Here is a 16,174-nt window from a genome sequence, read left to right as displayed (position 1 = left end):
TAATTTGCTCGGCTCGAAGCCCATACCACAGCGGCTAACTCTGGGATCTCTGTCCAGCAAATTGAGGTCTAGTGACACGGTCACCGGCTCGTATGGACTGTCCAAGGTGGTCGGAATTCAGGGCTCGACCCACCATGACTCGTGAACAGAATAGAGGAGTGAGGGAGAGAGCCTCGAGATTCGGAGCTCGAAGAGCATCTGAGCCGAGTATTTGAGAGCGTGTCTGAGATTGTTCGCGTCCTGATAAAAATTGAAATCAAAATGAGCTCTTCAGAGATTGAGGAATTTTATGAGTCTAATAGAAATAGGATTAGGAAATGGAAGTGAAAGCTTGAGAGAGGAAGGCTCAGCTAAGAGAATAACCGGTGAAAGAGAGAAGGAAACGATGGACTAATGGAGGTGAAGGACTTGAAATTGAAGGGACTGATGACAAATTGAAGCGAGATGGTCTTTAGTTTGCCCAACCCAAACCACCGCCAATCTCTTCAGCACAATTTGGGGATTCAGCAAAAAACCATAATCCCAATTTTTCAGAGAGAAAAAATGAATTAGGGGCACCGCAGACATTTTAGGCGGAGGAGGATGGTGAAGGACAACAATCTAAATCTAATTGAGAGAGAGAGGGTCAAGAGGGTTCAAAACCTGAGAGGTCGAGATGTTTTCTGTCGAGAGAGAGGGTCGAGAGGCTAGTTAGCTAGGTTTTGTTTTCTTTCTTTTCCCTTTTGGACATGATGTGGCATGGCAATTAAACCTAGCAAAAAATTCAAAGTTATTCACACAACAGAAACCTCACCAACCGTTGTCTGAGTGCAGCACTAAAAATCATAATGTGAAATCATGGAGGGAAACATGGCGCTTTCAGAATTTTAGCTCAAAATGTTGCCGCCCAGTTCCATCTTCACACAACAGAAAATCTTAAACCTGTTGTACAATTACAACAGCTTGCACTAGGCTTATCTAGGGGAAGACATTCAAGCAAGCTTCCACAAACTTTGATGCCTAGTTTTTCAATCACACAACGGAAATAGTAAAACCCGTTGTCCTAGTAGCCCAACTTTCAGTGTTTCAAGAGCCAACCAAGACTCCAAAGTGGAGGGAAATCTGCCGCTAAATTTTTTAAGACTCAGACGACAGACATTACTTCATTTCCATTGTGCAATGTAGTTTTGATAAAAAAAGTTTTCACTTTGTTGGCATTCACACAACAGAATATAACAAACACCGTTGTGCAATAAAGTTTACTTCAACACACAACAGATGATTTCTATTCCGTTGTGTGATTAGTGTTGTGTGATTAACTTTTTGTAGTAGTGTAATTACAAGCATATACACCAATTTGAATCCAACAACAGATTATTCACATTGATACACCAATCAGAGAACTTTTGGTACTTAATAGAAATAGATTCATGAAATTTACCTCTGGTATATGACTATGCAGTTACCAGTTAATTCTCTCATGGTTGCAATTCTGTGCACGTCTTGTCCTAGTATAAATGTTTTCCATTCACATCCAAACACTTCAGCCTCAATTTGAATGGTGATAGCCTTCCCATCTTTGAATCCGACCTCACCCCACATGCACAACATGCTCAATGAATTTGGTAATGAAGCTGCCAATGACTGTAGGCTAAACTCATCCTTAGAGAGATCGTCTTCTTGCTCACAACATTACCCATAATTCTGGTAAAGACTTAACTAAAAAAATAAGCTTAAACTTTTTCCTATAAACCCAGAGAAACAAAATTGCAATTACCCACAATTTGAACTTCAAATTACACAGAGAAACAAGAAAATCGAAGAACAATACATAAAGTTTCAACCTTTAGCACTATACCCACTAAACCCAGGAATCATTTGAACAAAGATAAAGTTTTTTCTATAAACAAACCTTTTGTCGGAGTGAGAGAGATCCAAATCCGAAATCTGCCGCGAGAGACTGTGAGAGAGGATAACAGCCTCTTAAACTTTTTCCTATAAACCTAGAGAAACCCAGCTGAAAGAAGAACAAACCCAAGAACGTTCTTGCAAAAAAAACCCAAATTTCACCAGAGAAGTAAAGCAGACCTCGAATCAGCTCTTGATAACATCGACCGGTGAAGTAACAGTCTGACAAAGAGAGATAATGGTGGTTGATGGTCAAGACAGACTGAAATCTGCACAAATCCACTTACATTATCCCAAGCAGAAGAAGAAGAAGAAGAAGAAGAAGAAGAAGAAGAAGAAGAAGAAGAAGAAGAAGAAGAAGAAGAAGAAGAAGAAGAAGAAGAAACCAGAAAGAAGAACAAACCTTTTTGGGGAAAGAAATTCCAAAGCAGCAACGAGTAAACCTCAGTCCACCATTAGAACCGAACCCTGAAAAAACAAACCCTCAATTCGTTGTAATCACTAACTCTTTCATTCAGAAAACATAGAAAACTGAAACAGACCTTAGATCTACGAACCTGAAGAACATTGTATCGAAGCCCTAATTTTCCAAATCGATATCCAAATTGTAGTAGGGATCTTAGTAGAGAAATGGGTTTGATTTCTAGGGTTTGATTTTAAGGGTTTAATTCTTCCCTTTGGTTGCGGGCTATTTTGGATTCAGTTTCGAGTAAGAGTACATGAGTTTCTGTTTTGAATTGAAAGGAGCTAAGTAAGAGTACGCGATTGTCGGGCTTGGTGGGAGTAATTGGGGAAAGGAAATGAATAAGAGTGGTTGTCGGGCTTCAATTAAGTTGTTTGGTGGGAGAGTTCAATTTTTCTCAAGTTTCTCCAACAACAGATAAAAATGACTATTGTGTGAGAGTATAATGACAAAGCAGGCTAGGAGGGAAAATTTGCCGCTTCTGCCTACATAGGTTTCATCAAATTGAAACTTTGCCGCGCTATGCAATTTTCTTCCATGCTCAGACAACAGAACAATGACAATCTGTTGTACAGAGCACAAATTGCACTAGGTGTGCCTAGTGGGATTTTTCAAAATTCATACAACAGTTCGTTTTACAACAGATAACAAAAACTGTTGTGTGTATAGTTCAAATTGCATTTTGTTGAGCTCGTTCTAGGAGGGAATCATATGCTCATTTCCCTCCATTCTAGGCCTCACATTTACACAACAGAAAATCCTTAACTCAGTTGTGCAATGTCTTCCTAAAAAAAAATTTTCAATTTCCTTGCATTCACACAACAGAAATAGATTTGTATCGTTTTATGATAGAGTTTGTGTTAACACACAATAGCAGATTTTTGGTTATGTTGTGTGATGAGTGTTGTGTGTTTTTATTTTGTAGTAGTGTGTTGTTGTAGTTGCTCCATTTGGAGCTGGCCTATTTTAAAGTCTTGTGGTGTGGTTTTTTTTTTTTTTTTTTTTTTTTTAAATGAATGAAAGAGTTAATAACATTTGTATGACTTTGAATCATGTGTAAAAATAGTACAATAAACAACTATTCTGTTTAGACAATATTAGCACAAAGTAGTCTATGCTAACAGATCTCCTTGCCTCTTAGGTAATTTATTCTACCCGACTCCAAACACCAAGATAGTACAATGAACAACTACTCTGTTTAGACAATATTAGTGCAGGGTAGTCTATGCTAACAGATCTTCTTGCCTCTTAGGTAATTTATTCTATCTGACTCCAAACGCCAATCAAGCCATTGTGGTACGTTTAGACCAAGTAGTTCTACAAAGGCTCGTACAGGAGTTTCTACTAGCCCTGACACAGGGAAATGTCACCACATTGCCCTGAGGCCACTGCCCAGAAGCAACAACTGAAACCTGTGCAACGGTTTCAAAATCGAATTTGAAAAATCTGCACGCCGGACCACTCTCTGCTTCCACCCAAGTTCAAACCCCAACAATCTCAAAAGTCTTTATAAGCAGGTAACCGAATTAACACTTGTTCGGCCACCACGGTGGGGCCTATGGATTCACCAGTACACTAACGAGCATAAGGGAGAAATACTAGTCTAGAAGCGGTCATCAACGGATGTCTTCAAGTTCTTCAAGCTGGGAAATCTTGGAACTAGTGGGCTCTGTCCACTCCTATTAATATACTTGCAGTCAGCTGCTGAATTGGGCGTGGGTGTTAGTTCAACTGGGCCTTAGTTGGGAGCAGCCTCTCCCAGACCTAGGCTTTGTTTGTCCAAAAAAATCATTAGTCAGCACCAAGCTGCAGTTTGATTGGTTAATGGTGGGTCTCAAATCCCAACCAAGCTTTCAATTATTCCTGGTCCCTGCTTCTTCAATGTGCCTTCCCCTAACTGGAAATCGAGGCTTCATCCCCCACTTGGAAACTTGAAGTCTACTTGGGTGTGCTAGACTGACTTTTCTTTGTGGTCATTATATATAATATTATATTTCTATGTTGCACCTTTCACTCCTCATTGCCTATGCATCTCTTCATCTTCTTCATCCTTTTTGATTCCATCTTTCTTGATACAATGGCCTCCAATGGAAACCACACAACATTGCAAGAAGGTCAGACTCCACTACAGCTGCCTAAAGCAGAACAAAGGGACTGTCATGTCAAACGTAAATGTCATCTTCTTTTATTTTATTCTTTTTCAATTCATTTTACATATTGCTGAGTATTGTCAACAAACCATGCATACTCCCTCTCCTTACTGCATTTTTGTTGTAGCTGGGGAATATGGAACAGTTCTTTTCACATCGACGGATCGCAATTTCATCGAGTTTGATGAAGGATGGGAGTTTCTGCAGAAGGGGATCACAAAGTTGAAGAGGATCGTAGAAGGGATGCCAGAAACTCAGTTCAGCTCAGAAGATTATATGAATCTCTACACGACTGTTTACAAATTGTGTACTCAGGATCCCCTTAATGATTACTCTCAACAGCTTTATGACAAATATCGGGAGACATTTGAGGTTTACATTACTTCAACGGTGCTTCCTTCTCTACGAGAGAAGCCTGAAGAGTCGATGCTGCAGGAACTTGTCAAAAGATGGACAAATCATAAAGTTATGGCATGGTGGCTGTCACGCTTCTTTCATTTTCTCGATCGCTACTTCATCACGAGGAGGTCGCTTCCCTCTCTAAATGAAGTTGCCCTTATCTCCTTCCGTGATTTGGTTTATCATGAAGTGAATGCTAATGCCAGAGTTGCTGTGATTGATCTCATCTGCAAAGAACGTGAAGGAGAGCAGATTGATAGAGAGCTAGTGAAGAATGTGGTAGACATGTTTGTTGAAATCGGAAATGGGAAAATGGATGCTTACGAAAAGGACTTGGAAGCTCACATGCTGGAAAACACTGGCGATTACTATTCTCTTAAAGCGTCGAGTTGGGTTCTAGAGTATTCTTCTCCAGATTACATGTTGAAGGTCGATGAATGCTTGAGAATGGAGAGGGAGAGAGTTTCTCATTACCTGCATTCAAGCAGTGAGCAGAAGCTGGTGAACAAAGTTAAGGATGAGTTGCTGGTGGTTTATGCAAACAATGACATAAAGTAATGAAGGAGACATTTCTATCCCATTTGCTTTCCAAGTGTAACAAAGATTTTAATTCTATCATTTTCATGGAAGACTACAATAAGGGCTTATTGACAATTCTTTCTTTGCAGTATATAGTTAATACTTATTGATTACAATATATCTAGTAGATAATTACATGGAATTAGAAGGGATTACAAGTCAACAAACTTAATCCAAGGAAACAATATAAAGTGAGAATTAAAGAATTATGGACCCTCTAATGCCGTGTTGGAAAGGTAAGGGGAAGCAAAGAAAGTGCCCATAGATACCAGTCCACAAGAATACCCATTTTCCTAACTGAAAATTCAACCCCAACAAACACTCTACCCAAAAGTCTATTAAAGCTTACAAGAATAGCCATTTCTTTGTATCTACTGGGAATTCATTAATCTTTCTCTCAATTCTTCTAGTTCTAGGTGGCAGAAGCTTCAGTCTTTTGGGTCTTCCCCACTTGGAGTCTTCTTGTGTATCCTAGACTTTTTCCAAGATTAAATTTCTCCTTACATCACATTTCTTTCTAATATAACAACCAGACGAAACCCCCGTGTGTAGTTGTGTTTCTCATTGCCAATAAGCTATGCATGCCTTCATCTTCTTCATCCTCTTCTTTACTTCCATCTTTCTTGAAACAGAAGCCTCCGGTGAAATCTGCAAAACAAAGAAATGTGCTGTTGGGGCTCCCAAAATTCGGTTTCCTTTCCAATTAAAAAGCCAGCAGCCCCAACACTGTGGTCTCCCTGGATTTGATCTTGACTGCAGCAACAACAGAACCACGATCCACATCCCGTCTTATGGTGACTTGGTTGTGAAATCTATCTCCTACGATATCAAGAAACTTGAGCTCCTTGACCCCAAGAATTGTGTTCATGGAGTCTTTCTTAATCTCAATCTCTCCCTTACACCATTTCAATACTACTATGTCATGAAAGAGTACTCGTATCTCAATTGTTCGGTTAGGCTGTCAAAATGTTTCACAGAAGTTCCCTGCTTGAGTGGCTCTGTCTACCACGTTTACACTGTTAAGCCTACTTTCGCTGTACCAAATTCTTGCAGGGTGGTGAAAACTGTTCCTATTCCTTTTGAGTATAGTCCCTATCTGGGTGACAATAGCTTCGGTCTGGGATTAACCTGGAACTTACTTGGGCATGAAGATTCTCATGAAGCAAAAGTCGGGTCATTGCAGACGCAAACAGAACAAGAAACTGATTGCTTCACTATCGCACATGTTAAAGGTAAATTCCATCTTCCTTTTTCTTTTACTTTTTCCATTCCGTCACAACTCTTCAGGAAATTAGTATTCCACTATTATGGAGGTAATTAAAGTGGAAACAACCTTAACTTGCAAGATCAGAAACCATTAAGTACTTTTGAGGGAGAGACTATATGATATCTTAGGACATAAGTATTCACTTTTCAAAAAAGCACTATACATAATACCAAAAAGAAATCATGATATATAGCTAGAAGTCTAGAACAATATTAGCTAAGGTGTAGCAGAATCACTGACAATATGCATATGCACATATGATGAACTGGAATATACAATAATCAAGTGCAGCACTTTAATAAATGGAAATTGCTACTGAAATGTTGGTTTAAATATTAAAATGAAATATTAAAAGGACATCAGATGTCAGCAACAATTTTCTCATTAGTTAATTTCTTTTGTTAATCTTATGTATAATAAAAAAAAAACAAAAAATATTGTACTAGGGAAGAATCTGATAGAAGATTCCAAAGATAGTAGAAATCTGTTCCACTCTTTATTACTACAATTAATGCCAACAAATCATATTATGTTACTATCAAGTTGATTAATTGATAAAATAGACTTTGACTAACTGGTCACCCACTCACCCATATAACAACCGAAGGAAACTTCTGTTCTATTCACTGTGTGCCCCTTCTGACCTTTCTAACCACCTTCCTAGCACCTCAACAAGGAATTTTTGTCAGTGTTCTATACTATTCAATGAATTTGTATTTTTGCACAGAAAGAGTCTCTAATACTAGTGGTTTGATCTATGCAGTGTGTATTGCAATTCTTATTTTCGTGGCGGCAGCAGTTATTATAAGAGTAAACATGAATCAATCCAGAAAACTACATTATCAGAAACAAGGGGAAAATCAAATTCAGGTTGAGAAACTACTGGGAGAGTACGGAGCCAATATGACCGGAAGATATCATGAAGCTGATCTCAAGCAAAGCAACAGTCAGTGTGAAACAGTTATGGACATTAAAATCATGAAGAACCAGAAAGTGCAAGTATGAGATTTAAAGTCAAAAAAATATCCACCATGTTAAGATGCAGTTGTGATGTCACAACACCTCCTATGGAAAGAAAGAAGATCAGGCCAATACACAACAGGCATTTATCTACTAAGGATCCTTTGGCTACTGACTTTTCAGTTATGTAATAGAATAGAAATACCCTACATTTTTACCTGTTTCAGTTGCTATTGCTGAATAATCATCCACAGTTGAAGCAGTCACCGCATTATTTTATTCCAGCATGCTTTGCTCTGCAATTAGAGTAAGCATCATCTAATTAGAAACTATAAATGTGCTATGAGTAAATGCAATGAACTAAGATGAGAGGTTATAAACATAATGCAAATGTGTGACAAAAGAAAAAAGCCAATGAGATAGAGAGGTGGTTTATTTTCTACTACTAGCACTAAACTTATCTTCAATCAACACAAACCAAAGCAAAAACGGTTTGATAAGCCCCAGTGGCCCTCCTTAGATCAAATCAAAATATTATCTTCTTCTTCATATTCATCTTCCCTGATGTATAAATCTTCAATGGAAACTGCATGACAAGCAACTGCACTTATGGGGCTCCAAAATCTAAATTCTTGGTTTAGATTCCAGTTAGAGCCCAACAGCTCTAACCTGTAGTCACTGTTCATGAGACTGCAAGAATAACACTAGCTACCATAATTTGCTTCCCACTTTAGGTGACTTGGTCCTGAAATCCATCACATATGATATGAAACTGCTTGATCAAGCTTCTTGATCCAAAGAATTATGTTATGAAGTCCCCAATACTACTATGATGAAAAAAAGTATTATCTCAACTGTCTTGGGCTTTACTCCCATTGTACAATGGAACAGACTCATATTTAGGTCATCAAATTGATTCCTCTAACATTTGTATCTCATTACATCCCACTGCATTAAATAACTACTACATCATGACATCATGTTGCCACACCTGCTCAGCCATTTTGCAGAATTGAACTTTTCTCAGATTTGAAGAAACAGTAGGATGGTCATGGTAATTGCATCCTCAGCTGCAGATGTCGCAGCCATTCTTTCCTTCTCATCATCATCAACATTTCTTCTACATCTTTTCCTTCAATTTACCAATTATATTGGAAAACTCTTTCCTTACAAAAGATTCTGCATTTGGTGATTTTGGATTCTCCAATAATTTCAATAGACCTGAAATGCAAGACATGCCCTATGCAGTGGATACTTCATCAAAACTACACTGGAACAAAATCTGTTTCTCAACTAACTTACTTACCCTTCAAAATCACATAAAAATTCCTTTAAAAATTCTTAGAATGGCATGAAACTTGCAATACCTTATACCCCAAACCAAAGATCGAAACAACCCCTAATGGAAACTAAGGAGAAATAGCCAAACAGCCAAGCACCAAAAACCCGCTTGCAAACTCGCTGCTTTTACTCGAAACCTTGAAGCATACAGCACATGTCCATGCCCAAAAATGAGAAAACAAAGACCGATCTACAACTAAAGTGGAGCAAACATCAACCAACCAGTGAAACATACCCAAAGATCTGCATCTGGATCTGTCAACTCTCTCCCAGCACTCCCTAATACCAAACTTTATATACTTTAACTTCCAATTTAAGCAAGTGATGTTCCCATATTAATCATGAAGAGAAAGATATTATCCAACAAGATTTTTCTTTCTATATAGAACTCTAAAGAATGAAATATCACACTGGAAGTTTGCCAATAAAAATCCTTGCGCGGTGTCAGATTACCAAAAGACAAAAAAGAAAAAAAAAACAACCAAATGAAATTTATTCTAGTATTCATAGTGGAGCAAGCATTGGAACCCATGGAGACAGAAAGGAAGGCACTGACAGTAAGGGAGAGTAGGCCGGGTGCACTTGGAAGGGATTAAAAAAAAAAAAAATTAAATAATAATAAGCCTAAAGATGGAGGGGTTGAGTTATTGACAGGGGTAGTGAATAAAAATGAGTTCTGATGTTAATGATATATACTACTATAATCAAGTTATATAACAGCAAGTGGTCTACAAGGGTCCTTTGGCTACCAAATTTCCGGTGATGTGCATAAGATAGAGAATTTGAACAGACTATATATGTCTACCTGTTTCAGTTGCTGTTTTTGAATAACCATCCACATTTGAAGAATCCACCACTTCATTTGTTCTGGAAATCATTGTGGTGGTGTGCAATAGCAGCAGGTGTATCTTACAAGAGACAAATACTTGAGTTAATACAACTCAGTGACTGAAGAGGTATAGCAGGATACAAGTCAGTGAAAATCATGAGAGAGAGAGAGAGAGAGAGAGAGAGAGAGAGAGAGAGAGAGAGGTGTACATTTTCTAGCAGTGGTACTGTCTGTTCCCAAAGCAGCAATGCACAGTCAGTTTGATAAGCCACATGCATGTCTGGCCCTCCTTAAAAATAAATCATCTTCTTCAGTACCAGCTTCCTTGATATAGAGGCTTTCACAGGAAACAGCATAATACCAAATTGCAGTTATGAGGCTACGAATTTGGGGTTTCATTTCCAAGTAAGAGGCCAATAGCCTCAGGCCCTAACAGTGTGAACACCCTGTTTATGAGGATGACTGCAAAAACAATACTGCTATAATTCACTTCTGATCTTAAGGTGTCACCTGGTCATATAAACAATCTTATCAAAAACTTGACCACAGTGGAGTCCACAATATCACTGTTGTGAAAAAGTACTATCTCTGTCGTTTGGCTACACTATGGCATTCTTGCATAGTAGAATTGACTGGATTCATACTACTACTCCTGGTTTCTCATTCAGAAGATGCAAGATCATGGCCATTGCTTCCTCAGGTGCAAATGCTCCATCAACATTAGGATTTTTGAATCATTCAATGGACCCAAAGAGCAAGACGGACCTTTTGAGCGCATACAACACCAACCAAAATAACATTTTGAACAACCCCCAGCCCCCCATTGCCCATTTCACTTGCTTTCCCTGTAACTCAAATGAAAATCCACAAGCAAAGTAGTGAGAATCAGCCAAACCAATCTGACAACTTCTTTGCTTAACACTAAAATCTGAATTTGCATTTCGAATAATTCAAGACCACATTTTGAACAAACCCCATTACTCAATCACCTGCTTTCCTTCTAAAATCAAACATGACAACTGCATCAAAACAAAGTACAGCAGTGGGAAACAACCAAACACCAAAATCCCACATCCAAACTCACCTGCTCTCAGACTCAAAAACACGATCCCCGGATCACAGTCCATGCCAAAATTAAAACCCAGAAACAATATGCAAAACCCTCCTGTACCACTCAAGACCAGAGCAAACGACAACTAACAAGCAAAAACGACATACAATCTGGACCTGGGTAATGGTTATTATAGCTTTCCAATACAAAACTTGAAATCCACTAAACAAAACAGGGACCCCTATGAAATTCCCAAACAGTGAAAAGGAAAAAGAATTTACCTTTACGTGTTTAGAGCCACCCAATAACAAAACCCCTCATCCATCACAAAGACAAACCCTTCTGATCTGCACAGTACAAGTGACCCACTTTGTGATATTTGTAAGTGAGAACAAAGGAGTTGAAAACAAGGAGGTAAAGTTGGTTTCTTTAATGAGGACTGGGTAGTGAAAAAAACAGGGTGGTATAAAATAGAAAAAAGAAATATAAAAACTGATCGCTTGGGTTAGGGTATTTACACACCATCCCTATTGAGCTATTGCTTCTGAGAACTCTTCCTTTCTCCTTCCTGATGTCTCATCTGGGATCAACCTGGGTCACAATTCATCGCAGCCTAAAACAGAACAGACGGGGATAATGCTTCTTCACCAAAGCACATCTGAAAGGTGAGGTCTTTACTTTCATCTTTTATCATTTGAAATGAATCAGATACCCAATTATTTTATTTTTGCAAAATTGAGGAGAATTTCATGAGCTTTGATGGGTAGAAATCTCAAGGTACTGTAAAGAATGGATTTTTATTGTTATTTTTGGTCTGTACATTTTGTGTTTTTTATGAAATTGATAGAAATAAGGAAACTCCCATGGCAGTAACTTTGGTGTTAGTCAACAAATTACATGACTTGAATGATGTGGCTGTAGTTATGTGCATGGGCTTTATAATAATCATGCAATTTTCTATACCAAAAAAAAAAAAAAATCCATGCAATTTCACTATGCAGAATCAAAAGGTTGGAATTCTAATGAGCAAATGGCATTTCAAATGCATAAGATTAGTTTACAGCAAGAAACTTTAATAGGTATTATCAATAGATGATGAAGTTGCGGCCCAATTTAGGATTATAGTCTCTGTACATAGAAATTTTGTAGACAGATCTTTCTTTGTGAGACCCGTTGCTGCTCCGGAGCCAATTCTGTCCATTTTCATGGATGGGGTTGCGGTTGTGAGGTTTAATATGTAAATGAACTAGCGAAAGAACGTTTTTTTTTTTTTTTTTTTCACATTACAGCTACGGATCCTGATGTGTGATCTCATCTGAGCAGTAGACTTATACATGCATAGTGTTATTTGGCTTTTCATTTCCTTTGTATGAAATAGTAAGTAGACATGAATTATAACACATCAGGATAAGAGAATGTTTGTGACTGTATAGAAATATGGTAAGACCTATATAGACATGTCTTTGTGTGTAACTAATCAAAGGTTCATGCTCTGATTAGGATTTATGATGTACAGAGTCTGAAGACAGAAGATTTCTCAAACTATGGCGAGGGACTCAGGTAATGCATTAGTGATATCATCTTGTATTAAGCATATGAATCCCATGAAAAACAAGGAAATATAGGGTACAACTTGCTTTAATATATTTTACAACGCAGAAAAGAATAGGGATTGTAGAACTTGACCACTCGCGTAACAAATTTTTAAGAAACCATGTTCCATTCTTAACTTGTTACTCTTCTCTTAAGTGCTATCGTTCTAGTTGCAGGATATGGAATATTTGTGACTACAAAAACGGAACTCGAAGTTATCGAGTGGGATCAAGGATGGGACTATATGCAGAAGGGGTTCACAAAGCTGAAGAGAATTCTAGAAGGATTGTCAGAGTCTCAGTTTACATCAGAAGAAAATATGATGCTTTACACAACTATCTATAACATGTGTACTCAGAAGCCCCCATATGATTATTCTTGGCAACTTTATGACAAGTACCGGGAGGTATTGGATGAATACATTACTTCAGCGGTTTTGCCCTCTTTAAGAAACAAGCATGATGAGTTTCTTCTGCTGGAGTTTGTAAAAAGATGGGAAACTCATAAGGTTATGGTGAGGTGGCTATCATTCTTCTTTAATTATCTTGACCGTTTCTTTGTCTGTCGAAGATCACTTCCTAAGCTAAGGGAAGTTGGACTTACCCGCTTCCGTGATTTGGTTTATCGGGCTGTGAAGGCTAATGTGAGAGCTGCTGTTATTGCTATTATTAATCAAGAACGTGAGGGGGAGCAGATTGACATTGCACTATTGAAGAATGTGGTAAATATATTTGTTGAAATGGGCATGGGACAAACTGATGCTTATGAAGAAGACTTTGAAGCTCACATGCTACAAGCTACATCTGAGTACTATTCTCGTAGAGCATCAAGTTGGATTTTGGAGGATTCGTGTCCAGAGTACATATCGAAGGCAGAGGAATGCTTGAGAAGGGAAAGAGATAGAGTTTCTCATTACCTGCATTCAAGTAGTGAGCAGAAGCTGATAGAGAAAGTACAATTCGAGTTGTTAGTGGTTTATTCAGGTCCACTGCTTGAAAAGGACATTTCTGGATGTCGTGCTTTGCTTAGAGATGATCAGGTGGAGGATCTTTCAAGGATGTATAGACTTTATAATAAGATTCCACGAGGCTTGGAACCGATTGCCAGGTTGTTTAGAGAGCATGTTATTGCTGAAGGTATAACCTTGGTCCAACAGACTGAAAATGCTGCAAATGACCACTCTTCAAATGGATCTGGAATGCGGGAACAAATTTATGTCAAAGAAATAGCCGAGCTGCATGATAAGTTTATGGCATACGTCAGTGATTGCTTTATGAACCACTCTCTCCTTCGCAGGGCTATCAAAGAAGCTTTTGAGTTCATTTGCAATAAAACTGTTGCAGGGAGTTCTTGTGCTGAATTACTTGTAGCACTATGTGATAATATCCTCAAAACAGGTGGCCGTGAGAAGTCAAGTGATGAGGCTGTCGAAGAAACTCTTGAGAAGGTTGTTAAGCTGCTTCCTTATATCAGTGACAAAAACCTTTTTGCAGAATTCTACAGGAAAAAACTTGCTCGTCGGCTACTTTTTAATCAGAGTTCGAATGAGGACCTTGAAAAGAGTACTTTAGGAAAGCTGAAGCAGCAATGTGGTGGACAGTTTACCTCAAAGATGGAGGGGATGGTCACTGATTTGACATTGGCTCGGGAGAATCGGACTGGCTTTGAGGAATATCTTCACAGTAATCCAAATGTGAATCCTGGGATGGATTTGACAGTCACTGTTCTTACAACTGGCTTCTGGCCAAGTTATAAATCATTTGATCTTAACCTTCCTGCAGAACTTGTCAAGTGTGTTGAAGTTTTCAAGGGATTCTATGAAACAAAAACAAAAAACAGAAAACTTACATGGATTTACTCATTGGGCACTTGCAACATCATTGGGAAGTTTGAGGCAAAAGTGATTGAATTGGTTGCATCCACCTACCAGGCTGCTCTCCTGCTGTTGTTCAATTGTGCGGATAGATGGAGCTATTCAGAAATATTCACTCAGTTGAACCTTAACCATGATGACTTGGTTAGAATTCTTCACTCGCTGTCATGTGCCAAGTACAAGATCCTTGTTAAGGAGCCAAATACAAACACTATCTTGCCAAATGACACCTTTGAGTTCAACTCTAAGTTCACACACAAAATGAGAAGAATTAAGATTCCTCTCCCACCAGTGGATGAAACGAAGGAGGTAATCGAAGATGTTGACAAAGATAAACGATATGCTATTGATGCTGCAGTTGTGCGGATAATGAAGAGTCGTAAAGCTTTGCGTCATCATGAATTAGTTGTGGGGTGTGTCGAGCAGTTGGAACATATGTTCAAGCCTGACATCCGAGCAATTAAGAAGCGCATTGAAGATCTCATCGCCCGTGACTACCTGGAGAGGGACAAGGAAAACCTTAAGATGATCAGGTATCTTGCATAATTTAAGTGCTGGATTCCTCATATAACTTGGGATAGAGAGTCGAAGTTCAGGAATATATGTAATTATAGTTTCTTTTGAGTGTTAGATTTGCTGTAAAGTAATGTCTATTAGAAATTATGACTTCAGACGGGGAGTGTACTTTCTTTTCAATTACCTATTACAGCCAGTTTTGTAACATTTACCCAAAGGAGATCTACACGAAATGATGAGATTGTCTTTCTTTTTCTCTTTTTTCTTTCTTTGTTCTGTGGCCAACACATAAATCTACACGAAATGGCGATTTATGTGTTGGACACAGGCATTCCATGAATCACGGATTGAGAAACCATAAGCTTACTGGTGTAATAAACAACCTCGGTAGAATGTAAACCGGAGAAAAAGGGCACGCCTTTGACCAAACTAACACAAATTGTTCTGTGGTTATTAATCATGCATGCCCCCCCCAACCTATCTGTTAAAGTAACCATGGTTTCATTGTTTGTGGAAACACAAATTTGGTCTCGGTGCGGTGGTACCAATCCCAGTCGGGACCTCTCACTATCCAAAGATAGTTCTAAGGGAGCTGGCAAATACCTTTGTTTATTCGGTGATGTTCCTCAAAGCGTAAGGCCTATCATACTCGCATTCAGTCCCATGCAGAACCCATTACCTCTTCTCTTTCAGCTAACCTATTGTTGTCATACATACTAATCAACTTTAAACTGAATGGATATGTAACAATAAAGAGTTGTTCTACCATACTAAACCACACCCATGTTAATCACAGAACAAAAACCACACCCATGTTGAGTGATATTGACGGCCTGATTGAGTTCTTGCATGGTTTTCTAATAATCGATCTGGCAGCATAACCGTTAATAATGTCGGATCAACAAAGCAGAATTTTGTTATAGTTTGTATTCACTCGACTGATGATATGTATATTTCTCCTTCACAATGTCGGATAGAAGCCGTCAATAATATTCATTCCAATTGAACCGGAAGTCATTGCTAACGACTCCCATAAACCTTATCGAGAGGCCTTGGTTCCAATTTTTCCTCACCGTCATGTGCCAACTACAAGATCCTCATTAAGGAGCCAAATATATATAACATATGTTAAGTAGCTAACATTTCACGCTATTGAAGTTATAGGGCGGGAGTCCGTAAAGATACATAGCAATCCTACTTAATTAACACTAACAACGGTTCCATAATATTGATGTTAATGACAATTCTACCATATTGATCGACGTC

General features: G+C 38.5%; 3 protein-coding genes and 1 long non-coding RNA gene across 8 annotated transcripts; 3 read left to right on the top strand and 1 right to left on the bottom strand.

The window, feature by feature from the left end:
- Nucleotides 1-4,213: 4,213 nt before the first annotated feature.
- On the top strand, nucleotides 4,214-5,743 carry LOC112175428 (cullin-1). The gene is made up of 2 exons (XM_024313105.2): nucleotides 4,214-4,518; nucleotides 4,628-5,743. The coding sequence occupies exons 1-2, from the start codon at nucleotides 4,377-4,379 to the stop codon at nucleotides 5,455-5,457; spliced, it is 972 nt and encodes a 323-aa protein (XP_024168873.1). The 5' UTR covers nucleotides 4,214-4,376; the 3' UTR covers nucleotides 5,458-5,743.
- On the bottom strand, nucleotides 4,994-11,337 carry LOC112175431. 2 transcript variants are annotated; one of them, XR_002926449.2, is made up of 7 exons: nucleotides 11,208-11,337; nucleotides 10,085-10,720; nucleotides 9,852-9,954; nucleotides 7,924-8,001; nucleotides 7,336-7,405; nucleotides 5,245-5,373; nucleotides 4,994-5,126 (listed from the first exon to the last, which is right to left on the bottom strand). It is a non-coding gene; the product is annotated as an uncharacterized LOC112175431 (long non-coding RNA). The 2 variants fall into 2 exon arrangements; XR_002926448.2 differs by having other exon boundaries at nucleotides 10,960-11,227.
- LOC112175429 (RING-H2 finger protein ATL22-like) lies at nucleotides 5,791-8,087 on the top strand. Its single transcript, XM_024313106.2, has 2 exons — nucleotides 5,791-6,710; nucleotides 7,509-8,087. Exons 1-2 carry the CDS (start codon nucleotides 6,056-6,058, stop codon nucleotides 7,748-7,750), a joined length of 897 nt encoding a protein of 298 aa, XP_024168874.1. The 5' UTR covers nucleotides 5,791-6,055; the 3' UTR covers nucleotides 7,751-8,087.
- Nucleotides 11,281-15,149, top strand: LOC112175427 (cullin-1). 4 transcript variants are annotated; one of them, XM_024313104.2, is made up of 3 exons: nucleotides 11,281-11,591; nucleotides 12,443-12,486; nucleotides 12,696-15,149. In XM_024313104.2, exons 2-3 carry the CDS (start codon nucleotides 12,471-12,473, stop codon nucleotides 14,936-14,938), a joined length of 2,259 nt encoding a protein of 752 aa, XP_024168872.1. In that variant the 5' UTR covers nucleotides 11,281-11,591; nucleotides 12,443-12,470; the 3' UTR covers nucleotides 14,939-15,149. The 4 variants fall into 4 exon arrangements, with proteins under 4 accessions (XP_024168872.1, XP_024168870.1, XP_024168871.1 ...); XM_024313102.2 differs by having other exon boundaries at nucleotides 12,690-15,149; XM_024313103.2 differs by having other exon boundaries at nucleotides 12,427-12,486.
- The last annotated feature ends 1,025 nt before the right edge of the window (nucleotides 15,150-16,174 follow it).

This window comes from Rosa chinensis, chromosome 7, assembly GCF_002994745.2.
Source record: "Rosa chinensis cultivar Old Blush chromosome 7, RchiOBHm-V2, whole genome shotgun sequence".
Classification (NCBI taxonomy): domain Eukaryota; kingdom Viridiplantae; phylum Streptophyta; class Magnoliopsida; order Rosales; family Rosaceae; genus Rosa; species Rosa chinensis.
The sequence above is the reverse complement of the archived record's forward strand: the minus strand, read 5'-3'. Positions and strand labels throughout refer to the sequence as shown.

Coding starts and splice junctions, on each gene's coding strand:
- LOC112175428 (XM_024313105.2), top strand. CDS start 4,377: ATGCATCTCTTCATCTTCTTCATCCTTTTTGATTCCATCTTTCTTGAT. Junction 4,519..4,627: donor AAGGGACTGTCATGTCAAAC/GTAAATGTCATC, acceptor TTTTTGTTGTAG/CTGGGGAATATGGAACAGTT.
- LOC112175429 (XM_024313106.2), top strand. CDS start 6,056: ATGCATGCCTTCATCTTCTTCATCCTCTTCTTTACTTCCATCTTTCTT. Junction 6,711..7,508: donor CACTATCGCACATGTTAAAG/GTAAATTCCATC, acceptor TGATCTATGCAG/TGTGTATTGCAATTCTTATT.